A 21,150-nucleotide genomic window follows, 5' to 3' on the forward strand; every position below is an offset into this window, starting at 1 on the left:
TGATGGCCATGTATTATTAAGAATCTCTAACTTGCCTGCAAGGTTGTGATTCAGAAAATTCAAAGAATATATCAATTAAATGTTGGTAGGATCAAGATTAGCTGTGACTTTAGTGCTTATTTGTAGGTAACTTAAGTTAGTTTGAACAGATACAGAACAAGTTGAAATTCATCTCTTGATAGTTTGAACAGATACAGAACAAGTTAAAATTCATCTCTTGATACATCCAATGCATGTATCATTTAATAGACATAAAAATTTATGCAGACTCATAGACAAATTCCTAATGCCATGAATCAGGAATACTATACATGCCAACCTACATTACGGGTATTGCCACAGAAATCATCATCGTCAAACGGTTTGAGGGATTGAATAGTTTGGAATGGTACTAACATAGTCTACTCGCAACACCAATGCGAAAAAATAAAAATCAGTTAACCTTAATACAAATATATAATAGGTACAAAATCTCCTGAATGAACAGAAAAACCAGTTTCTATGTGAATCAAAACAGAAGAAAAGCAACAGAATTAAAAGAAAAAAGGGCTCAAAGTCTCCAAGGGGCAAACCTATGGCAAAATAGAGAAATTCGAGGTGATTTTGCACTTCCCCAGAGCCTTTCATCACCCTTGCTCTAAAATTGGCAACGACGACTGCCGGAAGCCATGTCGGAGAAGATTTAATTTGACCCGATTTCTCTTATAGCCCAGTTTGGATCTACATTTTGTCCGGTCCTTTGATATTTTTACCCAAATAAAGTCCGTTACGTTGATCCGGTTTTCAGTGATTTCTTCCATTTCCTCATATTTTAGTAAGGAAATGTGTTGTAATTGAGTCAAGATGAACAACAATTTCCCCGCTACTTTTCCGAAATTGCTTTCCTTTGTGGTTCCTTTTAAAGAACCAAACAGGGCCTAAGTAAAGCAAGAATTCTATAGTCGAAATGGGAAGCTTTAGGGTCCGATTTGGCGATGACTTCTGAGTGTTTCTAATCTAATTGTGTGTGTGAGTTTCTTTCTGTCGATAAATGGGAAGCAAATTTCTCGGATTGTCAGCAAAAAATGAGGAAGACCTCTCTGTTTCTTTTGATTTCTTTTGTTTCCTTTTGATAATAAAATAGAATAATTTTATTAACCATGAGATCAAATTATTGGCAACAAGTGCAGAACTAATAAAAAGATTGAGAAAAGTTTTTCTTTCTACAAGAATCTAAAAAATTAATAGCATACTAACTAAGGTTATGAGCAAAAACATTAAACAATTTAAGAATCCATGAAACTTCCCAACACATGAAATCTTGACATAAGATAATGGCATTTTCAATCAACAAACCACGTGATGAATCATCGGATGAATTTTGTGCAATTTAGAAACACATTTAGTTATAGTTATAATCCAAAAAGATCCTTCGGTCCTAAATTAACCAAAGATCCAAGCATTTAGTTATAGTTATAATCTAAAAATATCCTTCGGTCTAGAGTAATTGGTCCTAAGTTCACCGAAATCCAAGAACAAAAAATGTGACACACAAACTCCATCCGCACTAAAACAATTCAGCCATCAAAACAAAATTTCTCTCATGAGCAGGAACTATTTAATCACTTTGATTGTAAATTGGAGGTTCGAACCATATCTGTAATGAAAAAAATTTGAAAGAGATATCAGAATACCTTTTTAGTTTAGTCGAATCTGTATAGCTGTTAATTTTTTATACATGCTCTTTAGACTTCCCTCCTAGTAATAAGATAGATTATGTCACGGTAACGTTATCGTTGCGACAGGAAAAAAAAGAGAGTAAGGAATTGTTTGGACCTCTTTTTAATGCTTAGGGGCTAAATACAAACCTAGCAGTGCTAAAGACAAAAATACCTCTCAACAATTACTTACTATTTGGAACAAGAGTGCAAACCTGAAGGACTTAATTGACAATATGTACATTTTTAGCATAGCTCCTCCCTTCTCCTTTTGATATGTGGCGCAATGTGAGTTAAGAGGGTTGTATTTTTATCTATTTGGTAGTTATTGGGACACACTTCTAAGAAAAGTTTCTCATGAGTTTGTTTGGATTGAGCATTATTTATCCAGTTTTATTTGTTTATATCATTATTACAATTTCCAATACACTTTTTTATCTTTCCAATTACCTTTTTATCTCACATACATCACATCACAAAAAGTGCTACAGTAAAAATATCCCAAATAATCTCAAATAACTTACATTATCTCATGAAAAAATTGGTTATAAATTACAAACATTCAAGGAAAAACTAGGGCAAGTGACATAAAATTTTGAATCAAAAGCAGAGTTTGACGGTTGAATCAATAATCTCACCATTATGAATAGGCAAGTAATATAAGATTTACTGCAAGTTCCAAATTTCTCCAATAAAAAAAAAAGGAAAATAAACTTGAAGATATTGAAAGGAATTAGAGAAAAATGCAGTTTTGGTACCAAACTATGACGCATGAGTGGTTTTAGTCCCCAAATTTTAAACGAAAACAAATGTGGTACCCGATCTTTCAAATTTTGAGCACATTAAGTACCCTTGACGATTTTTTCTCAAATTGCTACCGGAAAAAATCATGTGACAGTCACATGTCCGGCCACAATTGTATAAAAAAACGGCCAAAAAAATGTCAAATGCCATTCTAATACTAAATATTAAATTTAAGGACTAATAGCGTAATAAACAAAAAATCCCAAGGACCCAAGGACTAAATAACATCATGAGTCAATTAAAAAATAAAAGAAGAAAACAACATCACATAGTATCTATTTCGTTCCTCTTGCTTCGCTTTCAAATAAAAAACCCAAGAACCGAACTTCAACAAAAATTCAAGTTGGCTCCAAAAATTCGAAAAAACTTGGCAAATTTTGGGGAGCATCAAACAATTGTGAACCGATGTGTCAATCAGAAGCGAAGAATTGAATAATGAGCCACCCCCAAATGATGGTAAGTAAATACAGCTGTCCTCGTGTAATTTTTACAGCAATATTGAGTTTAGGGTGAAATTAGAAGTAACAAAATATCATTTATCATCTGAAAAAACTAATCTTTGGGAGTGTTAAAGCAAATGGACAATGGATTCTCCTAGAAATTACAAAAATAGTTTTAATCCAGAGTATAATCTACTGTATATCCCATTTTTATGTTTCAATATTTGTTAGTTGTAGCTAAAATATCAAATTTTTTTTGCATTGCAATCGGCATTTTATAAGTGGTTTTGTTGGAGTATTAAACCCTTAGTATTAATTTGAATGTTGATCAATATGTCTTAAATTTCTTACATACATAATAGTGATATGTGCTCTCGTTTAACTGTTTGAACTATTCTTCTTAAAATATAGGAAATGGTAGCACTAAAATCACCATGAGATGCTATATTTGGGGAAAATGTATAAATGGGCCTGATACACATTATGAAGGAGGGCAAATATGTGTGTTTGATTATGTAGAAGTGACTGGGATTAGTTTGTTTGAGATGGATAGAATGCTTGAAAATGAAGCAAGGGTCTACGGCGATAAAAGGTACCATATTCTTGTAGAAGAGTATGGATTTCGCAGGCTTTGGCATGATAAGGAATTATATGCTTATTGTGCAGATTATCTAGATTATGGTAGGCGTGTTGACTTGTACATTGAGGTTTCTTTTGCTGAAATTTTGAGGTTACAAATGGGGTATGATTATGAGGAGGATGATCATGATGATGATTATGTTTTAGAGGGAGGTATAAATGGTGAATCTGAAGAACACAATGGTTGCAATTCAGATGCTAGCTCAGGGGTATTTTCTGGTAAGGACTCGGACTATGAGATGGAGGAAGAGGATGATGATGATTATGAAGATAATGTAGATCAGAATGTAGAATGGTTGGGGATTGAGAATCAAGTAGAAGAGGAAAGAAAAATGATTGCTAAAGGCAAAATGATTGCTGCAGCTCAGAGGGATATAGGAAGTGATTCTGAGAGTGATGTTGATAATTCTGATGTAGATGCTGCGCCAGATTCTGAATCTGATTTTGAAAGTCTACATGGAAGTGGTGATGAACAATGTAGGAAACAACCAATGTTTAATCCCAAGGACATGCATAATCCTAAAATTAAGCTTAAACAATATTTTAGCAACTTCAAGGAGTTTAAGGAAGCGGTCAGAACCTGGAATATAAAGAGAGGAAGGCCATTTAAGTTTGTTAAACATGACAAAGTTAAAGTGACGGCCAAGTGTCCTAGAGAAGGTTGTGATTGGTACATCTATGCTAGAAAGTTGAGTGGGAAGGCAGTGTGCAAGTTAGAACCTTTCAAAAGAAACACAAGTGTGGGTTCTCTTACCATAATGAAAGTGTAAGATCAAGTTGGATGGCAAAAAATTACTGTGAGACAGTTAGAGAAAATCCGAGGCTAGATCTTAAGAGCTTTACAAATAAGGTAATGAAGGAAAATAAATGTTTTTTAAGTAAGTATCAAGGCTATAGAGCAAAAAGAGCTGCCACAAAAATTGTGCAAGGGGATGAGACTGATCACTATAAGAAACTGCCTGATTATATCAATGAAATAAAGAGGAGTAACCTTGGAACTACTGTGATTATGAAAGTAGTAGATGGGTATTGTGATGCTGTCACAAGACAACAAAGTTTCAAAGATTGTACATGTGTTTTGTTGGGGTTAAATAAGGATTCTTAGCTGCTTGTAGACATATTTTTGGCTTGGATGGGACCTTCTTAAAGGGTCCAGCAGGAGGGTATTGCTAACTGCTGTGGGAGTTGATCCTAACAATGGATTTTATCCCATTGTTTATGCTGCAACTGAGGGGGAAACCAAAGATTCGTGGATGTGGTTTCTAACATTGTTGAGAGAGGATCTTCAAATGGAGAGAGACTATGAATGGACTATAATGAGTAACAAACAAAAAGGCATCATACAAGCATGTGAGGCAGTGTTTCCAAATTGTGACCATAGATTTTGTGTTAAACATCTACACAGTAATTTTTCAGTTGCTGGATTTAAAGGAACAACTTTGAGACGTGCACTATGGAAAACTGCTAAGGCAACCACACTTGCAAAATTCAGTACAAAAACGAGGGAACTAGCAGAAATTGACATTGAGGCTGCGAAATGGTTGGGTACAAAGCAGCCTATTGAGTGGACTAGATCACACTTTAGAACCTTTTCCAAGTGTGACATGTTGCTAAACAACATATGTGAGTCATTTAACAGCAAGATTCTACATGCTAGAGAGGAGCATATTGTGGGGCTGATGGAATCTTTGAGGCACTACGTAATGACCAGATTGCAACAAAACAGAGATATGGCTAAGAGCAAGTAGAAGAAATTGAAATTCTGCCCAAGAATCATGAAAAGAGTGAAGAAAAACATGGATATGGCTACTCAATGTTTTCCTATTAAATCAAATGATGATGATTATGAGGTTGGCTGCCCTTATGTAGAAACATATTGTGTTAATATTAAAGAGGGAATGTGCACTGCATCATATTTGGTACCTTATGTAGCATCACCGTGTTACTGGAAAGTCATCTTTTGTTGGATTAACCAGTTGGATTGGACATATATTTTGTAGTGGTTTTGACTCTGTGCAATTGTTTGTAAGATTTTAGTTCACTGGAACTTGATGAGTTTACTTATTGTGGTAACTTTGTGAGTCCTACTGGAGTTGAACTTGCTGCAGAAATTGCTGTTGATTTTCCAGAAAAAAAGGTTGTTTTGGTGCATGATGGACCTAGGTTGCTAGAGTTTATTGGACCCAAAGCTTCCAACAAGACTTTAGGCTGGTTGAAAAACAAAAATGTAGAAGTGAAATTGCAGCAATCTGTTCAGTTGGTTAGAAGTTCAGATGGAAGCAACGCTTACATCTCTTCATCTCGCGAAACAATTAAAGCAGGCTGCCATTTTCTGTGCACTGGAAAACCAGTGGGTTGCGTTTTCTCTTAGTATAAAACCATGTTAAAACAGGGCATGGTCTTTTGTTTAGCATAATCACATAATATCCATGCATGAACAAGGCATGTACTGGACTAATTCCAGTACATAATCAAGTCACAAATGAGCTCCAATTCCAGTACATTAATCCCAAAGAATTCTTTTTTTTTCCCATCCATAATGCAGAAATTAATCTGCTGAATAACATTAAAAACATCCATAAAAAGGGTCCAATAACATTCATTTCATAACAACAAAATTAAAGGGGTAAATCCAAAAAAGTGCCAAATTATAATACTACTAATAGAACCTCAGACTTAGTAAATCCAAGAAACAAAACAACCTAAGCAGTGAGAACAACAGCCCCACCAGCTTCCTTAATCTTCTTATCACCAGTCTTGGAAACCAGCTTAACCTTAATAACAACAGGTTGATTTTCAGGCAAAACTCCCTTACCCATAACCTTAAAATATCCGAACTGGGTGACATCAATCAAAGGGATGTTGTCCTTGGTAGCTTTGTCCTTAGCTTCTTGAGGAACCAAAGACCAGAGCTTATCGATGTTGACAATGAGGCAATGGAATTTGTTACGGAGCTTGTGGAAGTACCTCATACCAACTTTCCCAAAGTAACCCGAATGGTACTTGTCAAAGAGGTTCTTGGGTTTTCTATTGGAGAGCGAAGCAAGAGGAACGGAACAGATACTATGTGATGTTGTCTTCTTCTTTTATTTTTTAATTGACTCATGATGTTATTTAGTCCTTGGGTCCTTGGATTTTTTATTTATTATGCTATTAGTCCTTAAATTTAATATTTAGTATTAGAATGGCATTTGACATTTTTTTGGCCGTTTTTTATACAATTGTGGCCGGACATGTGACTGTCACATGACTTTTTCCGGTAGCAATTTGAGAAAAAATCGTCAAAGGTACTTAATGTGCTCAAAATTTAAAAGATCGGGTACCACATTTGTTTTCGTCCAAAATTTGGGGACTAAAACTGCTCCTGCGTCATAGTTTAGGCACTAAAACTGCATTTTTCTCAAGGAATTAAAATTTAGGGCGATCTACACTTGATAAGTAGAGGTATCCGTGTTGGCAAAAGTTGACATTGACAGGTTACTTTAGTCACTCCCCTTACATTAAGAAAGACTCCAAAAAATGCAACAAAGACAAGAAAAGGTTACGAGCAACTGATTTTAGGATACAGCAAAATTGCAAACGGAAGAAGATTTATTGACTTTCTGGTTCATTTCATTGAACTATCTAGTTTCTACCCCACATCTACAGTCCATTGTTGTACCGCATAGTGCATACTGCGTAAAAAGAAGGGAAAATCGCCAATTTAGTCCCTAAATTTTTTTTTCTGTCGATTTAGTCCCTATACATTATTTATAGCCAATTTAATCCTTAAACTTATATTTCGATTCCAATCAAGGAGTTTAGCGGCGGCGCCACCGCATAATTTCCATCGGCTTCCCAATCGAGCAACCCATAAGGGGTATTTTAGGGACTTCCATTGTGGAGCCTTAACCAAAATTAAAAAAAAGGTGCAATCTTGCCGTTTCAGTGGGTAATGGTGGTTACTCCACCAATCTCCCACCGGACGGGTGACACAACATCCTTTTGCCTCTCATTTTCCTTTTTTGGCAGCTATGGTTTTAACACAGGCTATGAAGAATTTTCCGACTTATATTCCTCATCTGGAAGCACCCACCTTGAGAACCCACTCCATTTCTTTATTCGCTTCATCTCCTAATGCAGCAGTTTCCTCCAAATTCTGTTCAGCTTCCCTCCTCAAAACTGAGAGAGAGGACAATTTTCTTGATGGGGTAAACATCGCCCCTACTGCTAACGCAGCTTTACCAACCATGGCTGACATCATTGAAGCATCAAAAAGGCAAAATCTGGACCTCCACCTCCAAAGTTTAGGACCCTTTTTTAGAATAACTGCTAAAACCTTGAAAACTGGCAATGAGCTTGGCAGGGCAGAAGGACTTGTGAGGCTGTGGCTAGGAGGAAAGATTCTTCATTTGGACTCCATCAAACTGCGCCGGGAGACCTTGGAGATGGAAAAATCTATTTTTGGGATTGGTTTGTATATCGGAGCAGTTGCAATTAGATATGGATACAATTGTGGCTGTAAGAAAGCTGAGTTACTTGCCATCAATGACACTGATTTATATCATTCACCTCTCGTCCTCGTGAGGAGTCCATTGCTGCCGCCAATCCTTCATTCACTGACGGAGTTGCCACCAAGGACATCCACATCGACCCCATGACCTCTCTCGCCCTTCGAATCTTTCTTCCTGACTCCTGCCACGATTCCGCTTTCAAGTCCCAATCCATCAAATCAAGGGCCAAGGATATTCGACCATTCGATTATTCTGATCCCAAATCCGATCCGAACCATCTTCTTCTCCGGCGGAACAGCTATGGCTCTGCCAATGGAGTCACTACCACGACGCCGATCGTGACCATCCGGAATCAGAATCAACGGAGAAATAACTATGGCAGTGACGATGTCAATTTGAAATCGAATAGTGGAGTTTACGGAGGATATAATCCTAGAAACAAAAATTGGTGGAGTAACCTGTCCGGCGGGAGATTGGTGGAGTAACCACCATTACCCACTGAAACGGCAAGATTGCACATTTTTTTTTAATTTTGGTAAGGCTCCACAATGGAAGTCCCTAAAATACCCTTATGGATTGCTCAATTGGGAAGCCGATGGAAATTATGCGGTGGCGCCGCCGCTAAGCTCCTTGATTGGAACCGAAATATAAGTTTAAGGATTAAATTGGCTATAAATAATATATAGGAACTAAATCGACAGAAAAAAAAATTTAGGAATTAAATTTACGATTTTCCCTAAAAAAAAAAGGTAAAAATCGCCCTCTTTTTCTTCTTCTACGTCCACTCCTAAGTGGACTTGCGAAGTTTTTTTGGGCATGAAATGAGAAACATTGCCTCTTCTTCTTCTTTTTCTGCTTCCACTCCTAAATGGACTTATGATGTTTTCTTGAGCTTTAGGGGTGAAGATGTCCGAAAGAGCTTTGTCGACTTCCTCTACAGTGCTCTGCAAAAAAAGGGAATTTACACCTTCAAAGACGATGAAAAGCTTGAAAGAGGAAGATCCATTTCACCTGCACTACTCCAAGCTATTAAAGAGTCAAGAATTGCAGTTATAATATTCTCCGAAAACTATGCCACTTCTTCATGGTGTTTAGATGAGCTCGCAGAGATCATTGACTGCAAGCATGTGTTGGGACAAACTGTTCTGCCGGTTTTTTATTACGTGGATCCATCTGTGGTACGGAGACAGAAAGGCAGCTTTGATCGAGCTTTTGTCAAACATGAAGACGAAATAGAGGACAAGGAAAGGATTCAAAAGTGGAGAGCACCTCTTACTGAAGCTGCTTCTATCTCTGGCTGGGATGTTCCCAACACTGCTGATGGGTAAATTCACCGACTCTGATCTTTAAAAATATGAACTAGCATCCCTTCTTTTTGGGCAAATAGTTGGCTATTCGGTTAAGTATCATTTTTGAATTGTAATAAGCTGTCAGCTTCTCTCTCTCTCTCTCTCTGTATTTGTTTTCCTAGGGGTTATCGATCCTTTTCTTGGTGCGCTACTCTAACAATTTGGCGGTTTTAGGAGGATTGTTAATGATCTTGGCTAAAAGAAATTAGATCTGAGGTTGACTTGACCAATCCCATGACACCAATCCTGATACTGAAGTACCAATCAAGCACCTCTGAGGTTATTTGTAATTTATTTCTTGACTGTTTTCCTCTAGTACTCAGTTTTATTGGAGGGGCTGGGGAAGGGCAGAAAAAAGGATTCTGAACCATTAACCGATAAATAACTACATCGATTTCTCTATCAAAGCAATGTGTTATTCAAAGAAAGACAAAATTATACAGAGAATTCAGTAATAAAGAATAGTGACGACCACACAAAAATGTTTGGTAGCTTGTCTTTTCAATTGTTGCTAGATCAATTTTGAGGGTTCAACTTGAAATTGATCACCTGTTTTCATGCAAACTACTGGTAATGGAGCTCAGAGGCTTGGATGATTGTTTATGGTTTTCGTCATAAGTATAATCTATTACCCTGAATCGTCTAACGCCTGAAATTTTGCCAAAGCTGTGTTTTTTTTGGTTGAATTTTTGGTACATGCATTAGCACGTTTTCAGAGAACGTACTCTATACTTGCTTGTCACACCTGAATTTCTGCAGCACGTCATTTTGTATTTTGTGGGATGTGTGTCAATAAATTGCCATCAGTTTAACATTCTCAATGAACGGAGCAAAATTATTGTTTTATTATCATTTTTTTAAAAAAATTAAATGTATCCCTTTTTTAGCTTGCATTTTAAGCTGACATGTTGTTCCAAGCTTTAGCTTTGCATATAATCAAAATTAGATATGTATCATGTGAATATATTCATGCTTTCACTCCGGCAGAATTTGGCTAGTGTTCTTTTCAACTTTTCAGTTTAGTTTTAGAAGGATCCTTCCCATTGATTCTTGAGTTTATTCTAAGAAGGATCCTTCATTACATGCTTGCAATCCAATTATTGACTTCATGTCATTTCTTTCTGATTAGATGCGTATAAGATTATGAAACAGAAATGAAGAAATAACAAATTCCGACCTTAACTTTTTCTGTACTTTCATTGATGTCTGCATTCCTATGAGGAGTTGATAGTACACAAAAGAAGCTAAGTAGCAACCAGGTGACTCAAGTCCTGTTATCATATCATGTCAAACTTAGGATTCAAATAAATTGAATCCTTCTCATTTAACTACATGAAATTGTTTTTAAGAACTTAGTAAGTCACCCATAGTGAATAACAAGAGCATATTTGACCACTAAACCAGTCCATAATGAATAAGTCAAAAACTATTGGTTTCTATCAGTACATATATGTTGTCTTTGTGAATGTTTCTTTCCCATGAGTTCTCACTTTTGGAAAGGTTTTATCCATGCTATCATTTCTTCTGCATTTGACATGTTTCCCACACATTTTTTTGATTAGTCTTCCTTTCTGAAATTTCGTCTTGTCACCTCTTCTCATTTGGCAATTGTTTCCTCCCCCCCCCCCAACCCCAAAAAAAAAAAATCAAATCTGTATTTCCTTTGTTGCAGTTCTGTTACTTTAATACCACCCTTAGTAGTCTTTGTCTCGATGATATGTGTCCATATGTTTATCAATTTCCCAAGGAACATAATTTTCTGCTTTCCATGTACTGCTATTTTACTAGTAACATCCTCAATACTTGTGGTTCCGAGGCCAACATATTGTATCAAAAATCCAATATTGAGAACATAGAGGTGAAGACAGACAATGATGTTGTTCAATACTGCAGCATATATCCCATTGAAGTATCTAACTATCATATTGAGGCATCTGTTTTGTAGAAGCATTTATTAGTGTTTTTTTCAAAATTAGCATTTGTTAGATCTATCTATTTTGAGAATATGGTTAACAAATGCATCTCCTCGTGCATGATTTTTTCTTACCTTTTTTTTTTCTTTTTTCATGGATAGGCATGAGTCTAAATGCATCCAAGAAATTGTTGAATATGTTGTGGCTAAATTGGAGAGAGTTGTCGCAATTGAAGCAAAAAACCAAGTTGGTATTGATTCTCGAGTTCAGAGAGTAAATGCATTGCTGAATTTGGGGTCTGGTAAGGTTCAGTTTATAGGGATTTGGGGAATGAGTGGAATAGGTAAAACAACCATAGCATGGGCTGTTTTTAACCGAATATCCACTCATTTTGAAGGTGCTATCTTTCTCGAAGATGTCAGAAAACAATCAGAAAGTCTGAAAAATTTGCAAGAAGAGATTCTTTTAAAAATCCTTTGCTTGAAAGATTTGAGAATCAGCAGTGTTCTTGAAGGGTCAAAGATGATTCAGACAAGACTATGCTGTAAAAAAGTCCTTATTGTTCTTGATGATGTTGACCACCTAAGTCAATTAGATGCTTTAGCTGGAATGCATGAATGGTTCGGTGATGGTAGTAGAATTATCATAACCACAAAAAATAAGCATTTGCTTGTTACACATGGAGTAGATAAAATGCACAAAATGGAGGTGTTGAATGAATATGAAGCTAATCAGCTGTTTAGTTGGCATGCTTTTAAGAAGGACTATCCTGCAAAAGATTATGAGGAGCTTTCGATTGAAATAGTGCATTATGCAGGTTGCCTTCCCTTAGCTCTAAAAGTTTTAGGTAGCTTTCTGTATGGTAGAGAGATGGCTGAATGGAGAAGTGAAGTGGAAAGGTTAAAAAGAATTCCAGAAGATGAAATTATGGAAAAGCTCAAAGTAAGTTTTAATGGACTCAAAGAAGTTGAAAAAGAAATTTTCTTGGATATTGCATGTTTCTTTGAAGGGAAGAAGAAAGACTACATCAGAAGAGTACTTGATAGTTTCAATTTCTGTCCTGATATACACATAAATGTTCTCATCCAGAAATCTCTGATAACTCTTTCCAGAGGAAGGATTCTGATGCATTGTTTAATACAAGAAATGGGTTGGAATATTGTTCGTGAAAAGGCTCCAGATGAGCCAGGAAAGCACAGCAGGCTCTGGGTAGCAGAGGAAATTTGTGACGTTTTGGCTAGAGACAAGGTTAGCAATCTTCCACCTCTAAGTTAATTTCATTCCACCTTGAAGAATATTTCAATTATATTTCTCGAATATGTGTTTATGCAATTTCTCCTTTTCTTCTTCTCCTTGTAACCTGTTTCCTGGCAGGCGACAGAAAATATTGTGGGCATGTGGCTGGACTTGCCTACCCCGCAAGATGTTGTAATTAAGAATGAAGCGTTTGAAAAGATGAAGAAACTAAGGCTACTCAAAATCAATAATGCTTGTGTTTCTTATTGCCCAAATTGCATACCAAATGAGATACGGTGGCTTAACTGGCATGGATACCCTTCAAAATCCCTTCCAGAGAGTTTCCAACCTGAAAAACTCATAGGACTCAAGCTGCAATATAGCCGTGTCATACAACTATGGAAGGGGATAAAGGTACCACCTTGAACTCTGATTTATTGTTGTTTCCTGATGAATCTTTGTTGAACCTATATGATGTCTCCCCCCCCTTCTTTTTGTGTCATTTTCTTCATTTTGCCAAAAACCTTTGACAGTTGCTGGACAAATTGAAATACATCAACCTGAGCTATTCCCAGAAGTTTATAAGGACGCCAGATTTCACAGGGATACGTAATCTTGAGAGATTGATCCTTGAAGGCTGTTCAAGTCTTACTGAGATACATCCATCAGCTGGGTATCTGAAAAGGCTCCAAAAATTCAATCTGAGGAATTGCACAAATCTTAGGAGCCTTCCAAAAAAAATTATCTTGGAAAGTCTCGAAGTAATGATTCTCTCAGGATGTTCAAAAGTTGGAGAATTTCCAGAAATCTTGGGTACTATGGATCATTTAAAAGCGGTGTATTTGGAAGCTACTGCCATAAAAGAACTACCACCATCAATTGAGCACCTAACAAGCCTTGTTTTGTTGAATCTAAGCTACTGTGAAAGTCTCACAAGTCTGCCAAGTGGCCTCTGCAGATTGAAATGTCTTGAAGCTCTTATTCTTTCTGGCTGCTCAAAACTTGACAGGTTACCAGAAGAGCTAGGACATGTACTGAGCTTAGAAGAGCTTTATGTTGATGAAACTGCCATCTCTGAGCCACCATCCTCTATCGTACTTTTGAAAAACCTAAAAACATTGTCTTCCAGAGGATGTAAAGCAATGGCATCTCATAAATGTAGAGCATCCTTGCCCTCTTGGTTGCTGGGTCAAAAAAGTCAAGATTCAACTGGCTTGGTTTTTCCATCTGTTTCAGGATTAAATTCCCTAGCAAAACTAGATCTTAGTGATTGCAATCTGTCAGACAAAGGATTACCTTGCGATTTAGGGAGCTTATCCTCCCTAGTAGAATTAAATCTTGGCAAGAACAACTTTACTAGTATCTCTGCCGCAAGTATCAAGAACCTCAGTCGCCTTCGAATCCTTGAATTAGTTGGCTGCAAGAGACTTGAGATACTTCCAGAGCTTCCACCTTGTATAGAAGAAGTGTATGCAGATAATTGTACATCATTGCAGAGTGCAACTGATTTGACAAAGCATGGGTTGTTACACAGGGTTTCATTCAGTAATTGTTTTAAGCTGCTTCAGGATGAACCAACTTCCAGCATGATATATGCAACTTGGAACCACATGCTAAAGGTATTTTCTTTTTTACAATATACATCCCGGCGCCCAAAAAACATTTTGAGACGGAGGGACTACTAGTTTAGATGTGCTTCACAAACTAAAACTTCTTGTTTTGTGACTGAGAGAGAGGCCTAATTTCTTGCTGTGTAGAAATTTTCACTTATAGGTGGTAGCTTTAGCGTCTGTCTTCCTGGAGGGAGCATTCCATCCTGGTTCACCTACCGGAATTCAGGGCCTTCAATAACAGTTAAACTTCCTCCAAATTGGTACAACGATGAGTTCATGGGATTCGCAGTTTGTGTTGTTTCTGATTTGATAAGGACCCCATTTTTGTTGGAATTACAATGGCGTGAGCTTCTACAGAAAATTCCAGGTTTTCCTGTCCAGTTTACTCTCATAGATAAGGAGATGAATCGCTTTTGCTACGTATTGACCATGGCTTTTGTGGGGGCCGAAAACAACATTGATTCAGAACATACTTGTCTAGGATATCTTCCATTTGATAATATTTTGGATGCGCTTGCGTTTTCAAAGTGGCGTAATGGGTATTTGCCATCTTTGCGGTCAAATAGCGTACGCAGCCCAAATGATTGGACTTGCATTGAGGCGTCTGCTCATGCTGATGTTAAGGAATGTTTGGTTTTCAAAGAATGGGGAATCAGTCTTGTATACGAGAACAATGTTAGGCAGAATTCCGAACTTTTGATGATCCCACAAAGCTCTGAGTTGGGAGAAAGGAGATTCTCATCCAATGTGATTGTGAATGTCAATAGACTGAAATCCAACAGGAGGAGAAGAAGAGGTCTTGAAGCTTTGCCAAGTTTTCCATCAGAATTGACTCAGATTGGGGACCCCTCAGTTTGGAGACCCGTCCGTGTTAACGCTGTCCATCTATATCCCACGGTGGCGACTGATCTTCCCAACCTAATGTCTAATGTACATTGCGTACGTGGAAACAGAGGAGGATGCGATACTATAATGACATCACCACCTGAGTTATTAGTAGTAGGGATAATTTCACAAACCTCCCCTGAGGTTTCTGACACTTGCACTGAGGTGCCTCCAAGTTTTAAAAATTTCACTTAGCTCCCTTGGCAGAGTATTGGGTTCCATTGCTGACATGCAGAGCGCTAAAATGATCTATTGGTCCTCAGAGGATGGTTTAGATGACTGACGTTAACTAAATTGACAAAAGCATCTGGAGGTTGGTAATTACATTTAACTAGAATAATCGAAATTTAATGTCTAATAAAGGTGATTAAAAAACCATTACTCCTAGGCAAAATATATTACAATACCTGTCAGTTTCCTATAACGAGTTGGTATGTTATGGACAATGTATTTTTTTTAACTTTCATATATTTAATTTATGTTAAATACAAAATATAATAGTTTTCCTTTGGTCGCTATTTAACCAATTTTTTTCATAAAGAGTTGGTATGTTTCTCATAAAGAGTTGGTACAAAACATACTACAAAACCTGCCAATTTTCCATAAAGAGCTAGTATGTTATGGGCAAATTTTTTTTTTTAAACTTTTACATATTTAATATATGTTAAATACAAAACATACTAGTTTTTCTTTAAGCGGTATTTAATCAATTTTTTTCATAAAAAGCTGGTATATTTCCCATAAAGAGTTGGTACAAAACATACTACAAAACTTGCCAGTTTTCCATAACGAGCTGGTATGTTATGGGCAATTTTTTTTTTTTTTAACTTTCACATATTTAATTTATGTTAAATACAAAACATACTAATTTTCCTTTTGGCGCTATTTAACTAATTTTTTCCATAAAGAACTGGTATGTTTCCTATAATGAGCTGGTACAAAGCATACTATAAAACCTGTCAGTTTCTCATATAGAGTTGGTATGTTATGGGTAATTTCTTTTTTTTTTTTAACTTTCACATATTTAATTTATGTTAAATACAAAACATACTAGTTTTCTTTTGAGCTGTATTTAACCAATTTTTTTTCATAAAGAGCTGGTATATTTTCCAAAAAGAGCTGGTACAAAACATATTATAAAACCTGCCAGTTTCCCATAAAGAGCTGGTACATTATGGGCAATTTCTTTTTTTTTTTTTAAAAACTTTCACATATTTAATTTATGTTAAATACAAAATATACTAGTTTTCCTTTGGGTGCTATTTAACTAATTTTTTCCATAAAGAATTGGTATGTTTCCTATAAAGAACTGGTACAAAACATACTACAACTTTGATAATCATCTCTAGCTTTTTATTAACAAGCAATCTTGTACTAATATAGGGAGGAAGAGGGTATTCATGGAATACAAATGTCATCTCTATCATGATAGTAATATTTTAATCCTAATTGGACTGAATTGTTACCAAAATTTGAAAACAAGGGAGCTAGGTGAAATTTTTAAAATCTGGAGGGGTCTCAGTACAAGTGTCAGAAACCTCAGGGGAGGTTTGTGAAATTATCCCTTAGTATTAAGAGCAAATTATCCGGTTGGTCACTAAACTTTTATGATCGTTGAGTTTTGGTCACTCAACTATTAAAAGTTTGGTTTTGGCCACTAAAATGTATAAAGTTAAGACATGAGGCCATTCTGTTAGATTTAGCCGTTAAGTTCTCTGATCTGTCTGTCTACGCGATTTCCAAGACAAAAGAAAGGGTCAATTTAGGAATAATTTAGTCCAAGCACCGTACTACACCACTTTGTTAGGGATAATTTAGTAGTAGTTGCTACAACGACAACAACAAAGCAGTGAAAGGCAATGGATTGGTCTTCTAATTGAATTAATTTCAATAGAATTGGGCAGTAGCGATGTGTCACAGGGTCGGCTGCTGAGTCATTATCACCACCTAATTTTCAACCATAACCTACACAGCAAGTGCAGATGAACCACCGGCACTCCAAAAACCAAAAACAAAAAAAAAAAGGAAGAAGAGGGACGATCGATAATAGTGAGATATCCAGTTTTCAATCTACTATCTATGCTAGCCCAAACTTAATTATTAAGGAACAAAAAAAAAAAGGAGCAAGATCGGCGAATTTGTTCATGAGCAAGATTCATGAATTTGTTCATGGACTGCTTATCCATTTACGCCCTTACCACCCACCTCTCCCGGATCCTCTTCGGCAACCGCCCGTTTCATCTGAAGTCCCAGCTCCCAAACGAGGACCTCGATTCACTCATGTCCGTCACCACTGATGACGACCTCCAGAATATGCTGGAAGAGCACGACTGCATCTCCGCCGTTACGTCCCCTACACCATCCTGCATCAGATTATTTCTCTTCCCCATAAAGCCAGAGTCTTCAAGTTCAACGCTTCTTGATCCGAAAGCTGACTCGTGGTTTTCTGATGCTCTAAATAACACGAAGATTGTTCAGAGGGGTCAGTCTGCTGATGCTGCTGGTTTGGGTCAGGGACTAATGGGTTTGGATATTTTGGGTAGATCGGATTGTAATGTAGCCTTGGAGAATCCAGCTAAAAGCATGAGTAATAATGATGCTGAGGCTAAGGAAATCAGTGGGGCTGTGCCGGAATCGTTGGTATTAGAGAGTAGCTCGTCCTTTGGGTCAACTAGTTCTTTAGTTTTAATGTCAAATGAAGGCCAGCTGTTGGGTCCATTGTGAGGATGAGAGCTTCAGTTTGTTCGAGAGAAAGCTCAGAGTTCCTAAACTTTTTGTTTTTCAAGAGGTGCAAGTGCTATTTTCAACTTCCCATATTGACCCTTTCTTTTGTCTTGAAAATCGCGCGGACAGACAGATCAGAGAACTTAACGGCTAAATCTAACAGAATGGCCTCGTGTCTTAACTTTATACATTTTAGTGGCTAAAATGGGACTTTTAATAGTTGAGTGACCAAAACTCAACGATCGTAAAAGTTTAGTGGCCAACCAGATAATTTACTCTAGTATTAATTATGTCAAAAAGATCATCATTGTGTCTAGAAACATAGTTGAGTTTGTTTAGAAGTTTGCAATGTTATTTGTTTCCATTTTAGTTTAAACTTTTGTAGTGTATAAATATGCATATCATTAGGGCTATTGTCGCTATCAAACTATTATTTTATAAAAATAAACTCGCTTCTGTCTCTGGAAGTGTTTGGAGCCCAAATAGCGTACGCAGCCCAAATTTCAATTATTACTGCCCTGGTTAGCCTGCACTTTACTTTTACTCCACTTATTATTACTATTACGACCATTCGGGTGCCCACTGTGGAGCCCCCTCTTAAACGACTTCGCATTGCTAATATTCTCCTAGTAAGTAGCTGACGACATCTCCATTGCCCCGAACAACTTCTCCGGCAACTTATCTTCTGAATGTGCCTCCACCAAAAACCCCATGTCAATCGTGACTGCCGTGACGTACCCCAATGCCAAGTACAAAATCGCGCTCACGATCGCTGAGCTTCCGGTATCCACGTCGTTTTGGAGGTAATTATCACTGACAAAATAATTGCACTTGAGCACTTTTCCCAGTAAACAGGCGGCGTAATTCCCGACGGCGGCTTTTCACAATCCACAGCCCCTTGACTATCCGATTCAAGATCTTCAACAGGCTGTTCCGGAAGTTATCGTCGCCGTGGACGAATCGGTAGAGGAGAGAGCCCGGTTGGAGGCCTTCGTCTTCCTTAGTGGCGAAGTAAAATACTGCGCTGTGGTGGGTCCCTTCCGGGGACTTGGAGATTGACAACTACGAGGAAAGTTTTCAGACTCTTTCCTTGAAGATTGGAGCCTGGAGGATTTGAGTAAGTTCATGACTGGTTATCGGGTTCGGGCGAGGACATGGTCCAGCTTGGCGTTGGATCGGAGCCAATCGACGCTGGCAGGTTGGAGAAGCCAGGGGCCGAAGGGTACTTTTGTCCTTTTAGTCAAGTAGCTGTGTCCACGGAGAGAGAATAAATCACCTAGAGGTGAAGCCCAGCTGTTGGATCCAGTGTGGAGATATACGTGTTTTAAGGATCCGCCGTTGATGGCTTCTTGTGCGGCGGCAACGGTGGTGGAGCTCTAATGACTGTGTTGGTGATAATGGTGCTTTTGCTTCTCCTTTGCACAGGAGATTATTTAAAATATTTATTTGAAATAATTATAATAATTTTATATGATGTAAAAAGAAGATAAAAAAGTATATTGAAATTTATGCTTACAATTAAAACAAATTATTTTTTTTCAAATCATTCCTCTCCAAACAACTTCGAGCACTCCTAAATGGAATTTCAAAGTTTTCTTGAGCAAGAAATGAGAAACATTATTGTTGCCTCCTCTTCTTCTTCTGCTTCCACTCCTAAATGAACTTTTGATGTTTTCTTGAGCTTTAGGGGTGAAGATGTCCGAAAGAGCTTTGTCGACCTCCTCTACAGTGCTCTGCAACAAAAGGGAATTTACACCTTCAAAGACAATGAAAAGCTTGAAAGAGGAAGACCCATTTCACCTGCATTATGCCAAGCTATTAGAGAGTCAAGAATTGCAGTTACCATTTTCTCAGAAAGCTATGCTACTTCTTCATGGTGTCTGGATGAGCTTGCAGAGATGGTATTTTACTATGTGGATCCATCTGTACCGATAAAAAAAGAAAGGTAGTTTTGGTAAAGCTTTTGTTAGACATGAAGATGAAGCAGAGGACAAGGAAAGGGTTCAAAAGTGGAGGGCAACTCTTGCTGAAGCTTCTTCTATCTCTGGCAGGGATGTTCCCAAAACTGCCAATGGGTAAAGTCACTAGCTTTGTTCTTCAAAAATTTGAACTAGCATCCCTTCTTTTTAGGCCAGTGGTTGGCTATTTGGTTATGATTTTTTAATTGTAATAAGGCGTTAGATTTTGTTTTTTGTTTGGTATGTTTTTCCTCTAGGACATCGATCCTTTTGTTGGCGAACTTTTTCTGGTCCACTCCTCTCTCAATTTGGTGGTTTTAGGTGAAGTGTTAATGATCTTGGCTAAAAGAAATTAGATCTGAGTTTGACTTGACCAATCCCATGATTCTGATCCACAAATCAAGCACCGCAGACTATATATATATATATATATATATATATATATATATATATATAGATACAGACACACACTTTTTTCCTCCAAGGATTCAATTTTCTCAGTGTGGTTGGGAAAGCGGAGAAAAAAAAAGGTTATGAACCAGCCGGCTAATTTCTTAGAATATACGTAAAAAAAAACAAAAACATCCGCCAAATGAAGCTCTGACCAGATGTAGTTCTCAAACTATACCTGAAATTTCCCTGCCCACCAGATGCTGTCAGCCAGTCAGAAGAGCTGCACAAATTTCAGTGCCAGTCAGAATTTTGTAGGCCGTTGCCCTGCACAATCAGCACGGCAACGGCCGACACTCCCAGATATGGTAGCAGTTGTGCAGGCCATTGCCATGCACAGTCAGCACAGCAGCGACTGACTTTGGCAAAAAAAAAAAAAGTGTTTTTACGGAAATTGGTTTTTAAAGTTAGGGTTAAGGATTTTTGGGTTAGGGTTTTTGCGTTAAGATTTTAGAGTTAGGGTTTTAGGGTTTAGGATTTTAGGGTTTTAGGGTTAGGGTTTAGTGTTTTAGGGTTTAGTATTTCAAATTAACAATAGGGCCAACGCTAATTTTTGTCTAGTTTTATCTGTCAATAAGTAAACCATTATCAAATTACAACAAGGGATTTTCCTTTCTTTTGTTTTGTGTATACTTGTTTAGCTTTTAAATTTAATTACTTTAGTTTTGAGTTGGACTTACTCGTATATTTCATTTGGGCTTACATTCATTGTATTAGACTCACGTAGGTAATTTCTGTTTAGATCAGACGCCTCAGCCAAATGTCCAAATTTGTTATGGAACTCGGTTGGATTAAAGAATATAGACCAAGCTTTTGTTTTTATCTTTCCTTTGTATTTCTTTTAATATGTAATTTTAGATATTTTATGCCGCTTGAGACATTCTTTAATTTTTCAAAAATTTGATTGTGTTCTTATGTTCACTGATTTTCATCTAAGTCCATAAAATAA

General features: G+C 37.2%; 3 protein-coding genes and 1 pseudogene across 3 annotated transcripts; 3 read left to right on the forward strand and 1 right to left on the reverse strand.

The window, feature by feature from the left end:
- The first annotated feature begins 4,361 nt into the window (after positions 1-4,361).
- Positions 4,362-5,328, forward strand: LOC140013467 (uncharacterized). Its single transcript, XM_072062754.1, has 2 exons — positions 4,362-4,647; positions 4,730-5,328. Exons 1-2 carry the CDS (start codon positions 4,362-4,364, stop codon positions 5,326-5,328), a joined length of 885 nt encoding a protein of 294 aa, XP_071918855.1.
- A 3,473-nt stretch (positions 5,329-8,801) lies between these two features.
- On the forward strand, positions 8,802-15,270 carry LOC113705972 (TMV resistance protein N-like). The gene is made up of 4 exons (XM_072062515.1): positions 8,802-9,397; positions 11,497-12,583; positions 12,710-12,985; positions 13,105-15,270. The coding sequence occupies exons 1-4, from the start codon at positions 8,895-8,897 to the stop codon at positions 14,254-14,256; spliced, it is 3,018 nt and encodes a 1,005-aa protein (XP_071918616.1). The 5' UTR covers positions 8,802-8,894; the 3' UTR covers positions 14,257-15,270.
- Positions 15,271-17,226: 1,956 nt separating this feature from the next.
- LOC113705971 (protein PAL OF QUIRKY-like) lies at positions 17,227-17,793 on the forward strand. Its single transcript, XM_027227872.1, has one exon. The coding sequence runs from the start codon at positions 17,227-17,229 to the stop codon at positions 17,791-17,793; it is 567 nt and encodes a 188-aa protein (XP_027083673.1).
- Positions 17,794-18,419: 626 nt separating this feature from the next.
- Positions 18,420-19,639, reverse strand: LOC113705970 (protein ENHANCED DISEASE RESISTANCE 2-like; annotated as a pseudogene).
- Between the last annotated feature and the right edge of the window lie 1,511 nt (positions 19,640-21,150).

Source organism: Coffea arabica, chromosome 8c, assembly GCF_036785885.1.
Source record: "Coffea arabica cultivar ET-39 chromosome 8c, Coffea Arabica ET-39 HiFi, whole genome shotgun sequence".
NCBI classification, from domain to species: domain Eukaryota; kingdom Viridiplantae; phylum Streptophyta; class Magnoliopsida; order Gentianales; family Rubiaceae; genus Coffea; species Coffea arabica.